The 10,670-nt window shown below is 43.0% G+C and overlaps 1 protein-coding gene and 1 long non-coding RNA gene across 3 annotated transcripts in view; one reads left to right on the top strand and one right to left on the bottom strand.

Annotated features, from left to right (window-relative positions):
- Positions 1-10,670, bottom strand: part of LOC144798461 (uncharacterized) — a 122,933-nt gene that overhangs the window by 2,624 nt on the left and 109,639 nt on the right. The gene's annotated exons all lie outside the window — the stretch shown is intronic.
- SIN3B (SIN3 transcription regulator family member B) overlaps positions 1-10,670 on the top strand; it is a 121,205-nt gene that overhangs the window by 104,003 nt on the left and 6,532 nt on the right. For both annotated transcript variants that reach the window (XM_078669354.1, XM_078669353.1), the window contains exons 15-19: positions 630-799; positions 1,643-1,816; positions 4,308-4,400; positions 5,545-5,639; positions 9,400-9,604. In XM_078669354.1, coding sequence (XP_078525480.1) covers positions 630-799; positions 1,643-1,816; positions 4,308-4,400; positions 5,545-5,639; positions 9,400-9,604 — 737 coding nt within the window. The remainder of the gene's footprint in view (positions 1-629; positions 800-1,642; positions 1,817-4,307; positions 4,401-5,544; positions 5,640-9,399; positions 9,605-10,670) is intronic.

Genomic DNA, 10,670 nt, shown 5'->3' with positions numbered 1-10,670 from the left:
TGGTATCTCATTGTCAATCAGTTTCACATGCTTTTAACTCTCACACTTCTCTCCCATTGGATAGCACAACAATATTCACACAGAGAGGACTGCTCTTTCACCAAAGTTGGAATCACCAGGACAATATGTAAGTCATTTTTGTATACAGTCCCACAACTCGTATACGCACAAGACTGATTTCTCTGCCCTTGTCCAGCCGCACTAGTAATTTTGCTGATACCAACTTTAGTGAAAGAGCAGTCCTCTCTCTGTGAATATTGCTGTACTATCCAATGGAGATAAGTGTGAGAGTTAAAAGGTGTGATCTATGCCCGGGTGCAATATGTGTTTCGAGAGAGTTATCAGGAGTCCCCCCAAACAGGAAATCTGCTTCAAGGAAAAAACTTGCAAGGCCCGTACTAGATGGCAGGACGGTGGAAAGCATGTGCCCGTACATAGTTGCAATTTGACAGTTGCAGGGAAGTAATATTTGCTATATTATCACCACAAGTTTGGGGTCTACACTACATCTTGTTTCGTGCTGTTTGACCAATTTAGGACAAAATACTGCCCATGTTGAATATTGCACTTTACTATACCTTTGTAAATAATCTAAACATTTTTACATCTTATTTGTTTGTTGATTGCAGGTGAAGTGGAGTTGGAAGAGTATTATCCTGCATTTCTGGACCTGGTTAGAAATTTGCTGGTTGGAAACATTGAACCTTCACAATATGAAGACAGCTTGCGGGAGATGTTCACAATCTATGCGTACATCGGCTTTACGGTGGACAAGCTCATCCAAAACATAACTCGACAGGTGTGTGCTCCGGAACATGTTGTGAAAGGCTGGATCGTACGAGTAGGTAGTAAACAGCAACCATATACCTTCTATGAGGCACATACTGAGAGGCACGAATAGTTCTTCCAAGTTGAGTTATGTGTTCAATTTAATGATGATGAGAACCATCTTCGCCCCCTTCTGGCCTGCACGTGTTATGTTCTGCATTTCAAAGAGCAGTCTCATTGGACCCTTGAAAACCAAGGTTCTTACTTAGAAGTGTGAGCTTTGTTTATTCTGAACATTTAACTATTTTTTACATTTGATCATTAACTGTGCCTACCTGCAAACAGCGTAGTAGGCATGTTGTTTTTAAAAGTGCTGGTCCCACTACCTCCAAACTCTCGCGTGTCACAGCAATAAGCGAAGTAGCACTGGAATGTCTTGGACAGCACGGTTGGTTTGAAAGAGTGGGTCAAAGGGGAACCTGTTGGCTCCACAGCCACAAGCAAACACTACTACCCAACAACCCTAACTCCTTCTCTTGGAGGTTGTCTGCTTTTTGCACAGCTTGTGCTGCTGTGTGCCTAGTTTTCTTCAGACCCTCTGCTTCAGTGTGTGCCCTTCACCTCCCCTCCTATGCTTCTAATGAATGGCATTAGGATAAGTAGATTATGCCTTTTGAGTTACCCAAAGCTCCCCAGTCCGCCATGCACTCTGAGCCGGGGGACCACCCTGTCTGCTGAGGCCCAGGGTATGTCGCAGCATTAATTCCTGTCTCCTGCATATCATCTTGACCTGGTAATGCTGTGTTCTCTTCTTCAGTCCATTGCTGTTAACGTGTCATTGGTTTCTTTAACCGCATTCCCTCTTTTCCAACAGCTTCACCATCTTGTGAGTGATGACATCTGCCTGAAGGTGGTAGAACTGTACCTGAGCGAGAAGAAAGCGGGGGCCGCAGGTGGGAACCTGGCATCACAGTGTGTCCGGGCAGCAAAGGAAACCAGCTACCAGTGGAGTGCAGAGCGCTGCATGTCTGATGAGAACTGCTTCAAGGTGAAAGGCAGGGGCAGTGGCATTGACAGAAGCTTCATGCATCTATATTGTCTGAAGTTGTGATATGGGAACCCAAAGAATTTTTTTTATATTATCAAAGCATTAGTTGTGTTTCGGGTGTATACTGGCACTGTGCAAAGGCAACCACATGTAAAAGGACCGAGTGAAACCCATTTGGTACCCTTGTCCATGTTCTGGTATCAGAAATCTTGAAAAGCTCAGAGCTGGGTCCACATTTGTGTAGGTTAAAATTTGATCTGGGTTTTCTCAGTTGATCTATCTTCCTCACCATGAGGTATCTGTTGGGTGAAAATGTCACATACGTTTGGTAATATTCTGTTGGTTGCTGTGCTCCCTGTATGGAGTGTCGATTGCCATCTATTTCTCTCTCATTCCTTGAATCTTCTGACACCAGCTGGGCCCGACACATCCAGAAACTGAAGATGGGGAGTCGAAGTGCTCTAATAAAGGGCTTGCTGGGACACATAGGACACATGTAGCACCATTCACCGCTGTGACCACGCATACAAATAAATTGCAGAGGTGATTTTAAAGACTGAGGTTTTGCAGATGGAGCTCAGTATTCATCAGAATTAGCCTTATCGAAGGAAGCCTTACATTTTAAATCCATTTAATTGTTAAACCTTCCGACTCCTGCTCGAGATTTTATACATAAGTCTCAAGTGTTATTTGTATGAGAATGAAATGGAAGAGCTTGCTGCCAGTTTTCAACCTAGTGCCTTGATCCAGATTTACTTTTTTGGCAAAAGCAGTATTTTCCCATACCTCTGACCCATTACTACTCCATCCACAGTCCAACTTCTGTGCATTGGAAGACGCGACACATGGTACGAGTGCCTCTATACCTCTCGTGATTAAGACTGGTGTGTGGAGTAGTGTTTTGGAATATGCTAGATATGTTGCAAGATTGAGATGGGTGTGTCGGGTGAAGAGTGTGTCGTTCCTTAGACATGTACAATAGAGAAGGATGTGTGGGGAAGGGTTTGCCTGTCAATCTGAGATGGCAAACAACACTTGGAAGATTCTTTGTAGCGGGAAGGCTCCAGTTAAAAAAAGGGCTATATTTTTTTGTTAGGGGGGCTTTAACAGAGGAGCGGTGGGGCGAACAGCAGTACACAGATGGCGAGTGGGGAGAAGCGCGAGGGGGAGAATGTCAGTGAAGCACATGAGTGAAAGTAGCATGGGGAGTGAGAGGAGAGAAGCACACGGATGAGAGAAAGCGGCATGGGGGAGTAGAGAAGCACATTAACAAGAGCAACATGGAGCAGAAGGGGGTAGAGAAGCACACGAGGGACACAGCTGGAAAACAAATGCACTCTCTTTGGGTGCATCAGCAAAAATTAAAAATAGTAGTTCCCTTAAAGTGAGCAGTGGAAGGACACAAGTAAAGATACTATGTTCAAGGGAAGGGACATTCACAAGGTGGACGAGGTAAGCCATTGAATAAGAAGTAAAGAGATGTGACAAAGCCAACTAACAGTAAGCAGTGGGCGTGCTTTAAGCCCAGTGTAAGTTTTTGGTGAGCTAACATTAGGTATTTTGCAACCAGACGCTCTCTGGTAAGTGTGACTTTATTAAAGAAAATAGAGATCTGTACAAGCGACTGTGCAGAGGTAGCAGTGCACCCCATACTGCTAAACGTTAGGTAAACTGTTAACCCCCTCAAGTGCTAAGAACAAGAACTTGAGGCCATGCCATAACATCATTGAACCTCGAGCAGTTCACGGGGAATCCAAATCCTTTAGCTTCCATATATGTTTAGCCCACTAGTTTTACTCTTTTATTTCTCATCATTTATTCTGTTTGCTTTTTATATACATAACATTCGTATTTAAATATTTTGAAATTATTTTCATTCTGCAACTATTTGTATAACTACTAGTGTCTATCACTTCCAACTTCATGCTTAGCTGTATCTCAATGGCTAGATGAGAGGCTCATCATCTTAGCACTACAAGTGCATCAGTTCTGTTCGGTCCCCCCTTCCCCTCCCTATCCTATTCCCATCTTTCTCTCCCTCTTACTTTACATCATTTGCCTAGCATCGAAGTTTTATCGGGCAAACGAAGACGCTAGCGAAACCCAGAAAATGTTTGAGAAAAAATATTACAATTGACTCCTAGCCACTAGCTTGTAAATGTATTGAAAATCCAATTTATAATGAGCTGCATTGTTAAGTTTGTGCTACCTGATAACCTGTCGGCCTCTTACCAGCACCCTAAATTCTGTTAACAATATTAGATTTCTGTTTTTTGTATGAGACTTGCTGCTGATGAGTTGCAATTTCTTAGCCCTGTAGTTACACCATTGCCAACATCGAACATAATGTACTCTATGCATAGAATTCGGAAATATGAGTTTGTTGTTCCTGACTGGATTCAGACCTGTGACCTGGAGTATGGACACAGATCTCAGCAGCAGGCTGCTCAGTCATTGAGCTGTCTCACCGGTGCTTGCGTTGTCTTTGCAGATCATGTTCTTGCAAAGGAACGGGGATGTGATCATGACGATTGAACTTTTGGATACCGAAGAGAGTCAAATGGAAGATCCAGTCGAAGTTCAGGTGCGAGCCAGATGAACCCTTTACCCCTTCCTCAAACTTCTGTGCTAAACCCATCTTCTGGTTGTCAATGCTCCTAATGTACCACTGCAGATGCTCAGCTTGCAGATCAAAAACGTTAAAAGATTCATGGTCAAGAAAAAGTTTCCTTTCATTATAATTCATAGAACAGACATTCTTATTTTCTTTGTGTGCATAGTGTAGGTTTATCGTTAGAAGATGCGCCTTGAGCTTTCACAACTTATGATAACGCTATGAATGCCAAAAGGGGTTTCATCCGTGCACTTTTTGTTACCATCGCAGTGGCGGCTGGTGTCGTCGGGATGGTGAGCCCACTTATTGGTATCCTTGTGGTGACTGCATATCTGGTAACTGGTGAGGGAGGAGTTGAGTGCTGGGTGGGTGGTTTGCTAAGGGTGTCCAGGCCACCAGTGACTGGTGAAATAAGGTATATTAACTGGCCCATTTGTAATTGGTATACTGTTGGGACCGGGGACTGGACATCGTAAGATGCCTGTTTTACTATGAGGACTGGTAGGAGAATGGTGGTGATTGGATATCTGGTGACTGTAAGGGGGAATTGTTGTTCTGCCAGCAACTGGGCTAGCATGATGACTGGAATCGTGTGGTGGCTGGGTTCCTAGTGATTGGGCCCCTGGTGTGTGGGTGAATGGCTGTCTGCCACAGCATGCATGGTCAGACACATGGTGATCATTGTACTATTGCAACTTATACATTGTTTGTGGCCGTGGCCTTGGCCTCAGCATGGTTTAGCTATCAGAATGTGGTACCAGAATGTTCAGGAGTACTTGAACTCATTTGGTTCAAGGTTTGCCACTGGAAAGGGACCCTCCCTCCCGATCACTAGAAAAACTCTCTGTGGTAACCTTTGAAAACCAAATTAGTTGAAACAGTTCTCCTTCCTCTGATCTCCAGCCCTGAATTATCTTGGACCTATTTTGAAGAGGCATCAGTTACAATATATGGGTCTGATTTGGATCATATCAGTTTTTTACATTTTGCCAGAAAGGAAGTTTCAAAGACAAACCACCAGAGACCTAAATGAGCAGCTTTGAAATGTGAGACTGTTTGGCTTTTGCACAGATCATCTATAATAACATTGTGATACTTTATTTCCTTCATCTAGCACTTGTCCACCTACATGGATCAGTTTGTCGCGGCCGACGGAGAGCAAAGCAACCATAATGCGCGTTTTCTATTCAAACCTGTCTTTTTACAGAGGTAACAAATTACCGTTCTCTTTTCATATGTGTGGGACAGACAGCCTGGGTGAAAGAAAGAGTCTGTATGGATCAAGCCTTGATGACACAAGGCATGGGATAAAGTTGTCGGGACAGAGCTCCCAAGTTCCCCCTTATTGCTGGGCGTTATCAATGAGGAAAGACCTGCTTGGATGGGCAGTCTTGCTGGTGTGCTGTATTTCTTCCCATGCTCATGCTGGGGTAGCCTCTGAATGCTGCTCAACCCATGGTGTTTTCGTCCTCTGCACCTCATCACTATATGCAAAGCACTAAAATGAAGAGTAAGGGCCTTGAGTAAAGCGTTTGTTGGTTGGCGGTCCAAAGAGTAAGGGATATGTGTAAAATATTTGTTGATTGGCGGTCCGAAGAGATATCGGTTGGTCGCATTCATCTGTGACCTGGTGTTCTTTAACTGCCCACATTCTATGCAGCTGTCCATCTCTAAATAGTTTGGTTCCAACCTTTTTAAACACATTATATATACACATTTTCTTCACAATAGACTCGAGTATATGTGCCCAAAATCGTGAATGGGAGAAATACTTTTCCGTGCATGTTTTCAGGCAACTTTTGTTTGCATTTAATTAGTATAATTTGTAAATAAAAAAAATCAGAGACTGGAGTGACCTTAATATAATTCCGGCATCCCAGCTGCAGTTGACATTAATTTACAACATATACACTCACTGCGCCAGGCAACTGATTTCCCCCTACATGTGGCATTAAGCTATAAACTTCTCTCTTCTGTACGCTTGTATTGGTGTCCCCAAAAGAGCAGCAAAACTCTACTTAAGAGTAGGGAAGAAATACCGTTTAGGTGTTGAAGCAGTCGCCCTTTATAAGGTTTGGCTGGCCAGCAGAGCTGTCACATGACTGTATGTGATCGAGAGAAACTGAGCTCTCAGAAGTACCATTGAGAGGGTCTTTGGTTGCACTCACATGTTGGCTTCCTTGAGTACAGCATGTGATTGGGCTGCAGTTGTGTGTTTCAACTGAAAAGCAGAGCTTGTATTGCACTTTTTGCTTTATGGGAAATCTTTCATCAATGTAGCATGGCTGTTGGTTACGGTGGAAAGCCAGTTATCAGAGCTATAGGCCAGATCTGTTTATTATGAAAAGTTATGATCATGGAAAAAGGCTTGATGGATTTATTGTGAAAAGCATGTGCTAAAGTACATAGGCATTTAAGGTATATTATTACTCTACATTGAAGCCTGTAGAGAGGTTTTGAGTTACATGGAATCTCACCGATTAACATAGGAGGCAAGGATTTGGCTACCACCTCCCACACCATTGGAATGGAAGGTCTGCACTCTGATAATCATTGCGAGCCCCTCTTAAGAGACCTAGGGGTATATGTAGGTAATTTTCATTTTGCGATTCTCAAATTGCGATTTTTAGGGAATCGCAATTAGAGAATTGCAAAATGAAATGTAGGTAGGATTAGCACATTTTATTGCGAATCTCACTTATTCCTTATTTGCGAATCGCAAATTGCGATTCGCAAATAAGGAATACTTTCTCATTCATTCCTATGGACTAGAAGGCCCATAGGAATGAGTGGGAAGACATTCTCAATTTGCGTTTCTCAATTAGAGAATCGGAAATTGAGAATGCAATTTCAGGGTTGTAAGGGTGTCACTAGGACACCCTTTTGCAACCCCCTGAAATTGACATGTGTGCAATTTTTCAAAGAAATCGCAAAATACCACCAACCTGAAGTTGGTGGTATTTTGCGATTCCTTAAGCCAAAAGTCGCACAGCTTGGGTGCTTCCTACATTGCATTTAAGGAATCGCAATTTGCGATTCCTTAAATGCAATAGCAAAATAAGGAATCGCAAATTTAGCGATTCCTTATTTTGCATGTGGGTTTTTGTGTGCTACATAGCCCACTGCCCTAATTGCGATCGCATATGCTGAAATTCTGCGAATTTCAGCATTTGCGAGCGCAATTAGGCTTCCTACATATGGCCCCTAGTATTTTGTTTTTCCAATGTAATTTTGTTTACATTTGTAGTTTTATGACTATACCCCTGATGGATGCTTTGTGGGAAAGTTTATGCTCAGTAGAACAGGTCGGTGTTTGGTTGTAATAAAGGTGATGTCCTAATGGGTTCCCATTAAAAGCTATTTCTGATGTCTTAGGTCCAATCTGTTTATTATGAGAAGTTATGACTAAGGTTGTAGGCCTTTCGCTATCGACCGCGCTCACACCGTTAAAGGCTCTAGATAAGTAGTTGGATGAAATCTCATTGATTGCCGTAGCAGGAAAGGGTTATGATGATGTTAATCCCCTGAGGCAAACCCTGGGGTTCGAAGATTTTCACTGTGACACTCATCGTTGGGCCCTTTTGAAAAGGATTGTATATTGTTTTACTGACTAAAATTTCATACATATGTAATTGTATAATTGTGTACATGATGGTTGGTAGTTTATGCAAAATTCATTAGGCCTATGTAGATTAGGGTGTTAAGTCCATGATAAAGGCTAAAGGCCTTATTGGGGGTCATTATTGTATCTGACATAACTTTTCGCAGTTTGATCTGCTGTACTTTGAAAGGGAAAAAAGAAGAAAATTGAAAACTAAGAGCCCAGCCCACCAGCCATGGCACTGAAGTGCACTCATTTTCATGAAGAGGTGCACAAGCAGGGCCCGACTGGCTACCGGGCAGTTTGGAATGCTGCTGAGCTGGGAGCTGATTTCGTTCATGGGGACCTGTGTGTACTAAACTCGTTTTGCTTTCATTATTTCGAAGCACAGACAGCAATTAAATCAGCCCCCAGCTCGGCAGTATTCCAAACTGCCCGGTATGTCAGTCCGGCCCTGTGCACAAGTGATCAGACAAATGTCATCCCTCATAGGGCATTAAAGCCAATGGCCTCTGAACCGGGTTCCTCTACACCCGGTGAACACCATGGAATGGTCTTGTCCGTAGTGTATCATTGCTTTAATGGCCCATAAGTTGGTTCTAAAGTCGTAGGGATGCTGGAACTTTAATATAGCAACACACTTTGTACAACACCATTGCGAGACAGCCACACACCGGTATGTTTGTTTTATTTGTTATTGCAAGCATGTGTACGCCATGTTTAGGCAGCAATTTTTTTCTACTTATAGTCTAAGTTATTTTGCACAAATTGTTGAATTTGTGTTTTTGGGGTTGTGCAAGTGAGTGAATGCAAGAATGGATGGATGGATACATGAGGGCGAGGCAGAGTCATGGTTGTGTCTATTATGATTTAAATGCCAAAACCTACTATGACTGAAGAAGCACTTACATTTAGAAAAATATCTCTTACACTGCCGGTGTTTAGCATCTTGGCTGAAAATAGACTTTACTCTCTGAGTGAATATAATTATTTCTAAGCAGTATTATACAAATAGTTCACTGTGAAACAACACAATATGCTTCTTGCGGCAGAAGTGGGAGGGAGTCATGGGATGATCTGAAAAGAACTTTATTTGTGAGTATGCAGTTGGGTAGGAGAGGGTCAGGGGTCTCAATAGATCCCCACCCATACACAAAGAAATGCTGGCAACAAAAAAAATGGTTTCTCAGTAAAGGAATTGGAATGATCACATAGGTCCTATTGAGCATCTGAACACTGGCATTTATGACTGCTGTGCACATTTGCGTGTTTGGTACGGTCTTCAAGATTCATCATCAGACTGCTGCTATGAGCTCATTTTTTCAGCCATACGAGTTCGCTGAAAATGTTTTTGTTTCTTCTCTAAAGGAATATTAACAAGTTCCGGAAATGGCAGTGCAGACAAGTGCGAGCGATGAAGAAGGAAGTCAAGAGCTCCTGGAAGAGGCTGATTGGCGTAGAGAGTGCGTGCAACATGGACTGCCGCTTCAAGCTTAACACCCACAAGATGATGTTCATTATGAACTCTGAGGATTACATGTACAGGTGCGGGGCTCTGCCCCGGGCCAAACAGGTACACCCATGGCCACCGCTTGACTTGTCTTTCCATTGCCTGCTCAATCAACTTACTCCTGTTATTTATGACTGCAGACTGCTTACTGCTGCGGCCAGCAGACTGGTGAGAATAGATGGGTTAAACAGAGGGCCAACCTTGGAGAGACTACACAGATATTCTTAAAAACACACTTTTCCCATTTGCTAGCAAATAATGTTTTCCTTAACATGAACCGATAACCCTAAGATCATCTCCAAACGTAGAGTTCAGGACCCGATGGCAATGTGTTTAGTGGAGATTGTCAGAGCAATTGCGCAAGAGGCAAATGTTGCAGTGGGAGCCATCCAGCACACTATGCCTGCTGATGTGCAGTCTGTCTCTTATGTTTGCTTTGCTGCTTTGGATTCCTTTTATGAAAAATGTAGATGCAGCTTTGTGTGACAATATATTTTTAGATCCGTGCAATTCTTTAAAGATATTGTACCTTAAAGAGGTCTTGGCAGAGAATGTGAAGCCGAGCAGTAAATGCTTTCGCTGTGAGGGTCATCCACAAAAGTGTTTTTAAACCAATTGAGGTACAGGACCATAGTGAGTATTTCTTCTCTTTTGAAAATTCGTCAGTCATTAAACAGTAAGGCATTTAGGTTTCCACTGTCCTATGACTCGGAAAACGCTCCCTAGGTGGTTGCCAGCTCTATCTTGCGGTGTGCTGTCACTGAAGCCACATAGCGTCATCAAGACGCACTGATGTCAGTTCTCTATTTTTCAATGTGGATTCAGAGCTGCTCTGTGATTTTTCATGTATAAAGATATTTTTCTGAATTTTTTTAACTCTGAAGTGCAGTTCTCAGGCAATGTCTTCCCACATAAACGTTGGGCTTCAAGACTTGCCACACTTGCAGTGGACGGATATGCATTTCCAACACCTATGAGGTTAGTCTGTGGTGTCTGGCCCGAAGCATGATTCTAAGTTGTGCAATAGATGTGGACAACTACATCCCTCAACATCTCTCAGGGTAGGTCATTTCCCTGCTCCGGAACTGCTGCTGCCTCCTCCATATGCCATATTGGTGCCTATGCGGAT

The sequence above is a fragment of the Lissotriton helveticus genome, chromosome 12, assembly GCF_964261635.1.
Source record: "Lissotriton helveticus chromosome 12, aLisHel1.1, whole genome shotgun sequence".
Taxonomy (NCBI): domain Eukaryota; kingdom Metazoa; phylum Chordata; class Amphibia; order Caudata; family Salamandridae; genus Lissotriton; species Lissotriton helveticus.
Note: the sequence above shows the minus strand (reverse complement) of the source record. Positions and strands in the feature narration are given on the sequence as shown.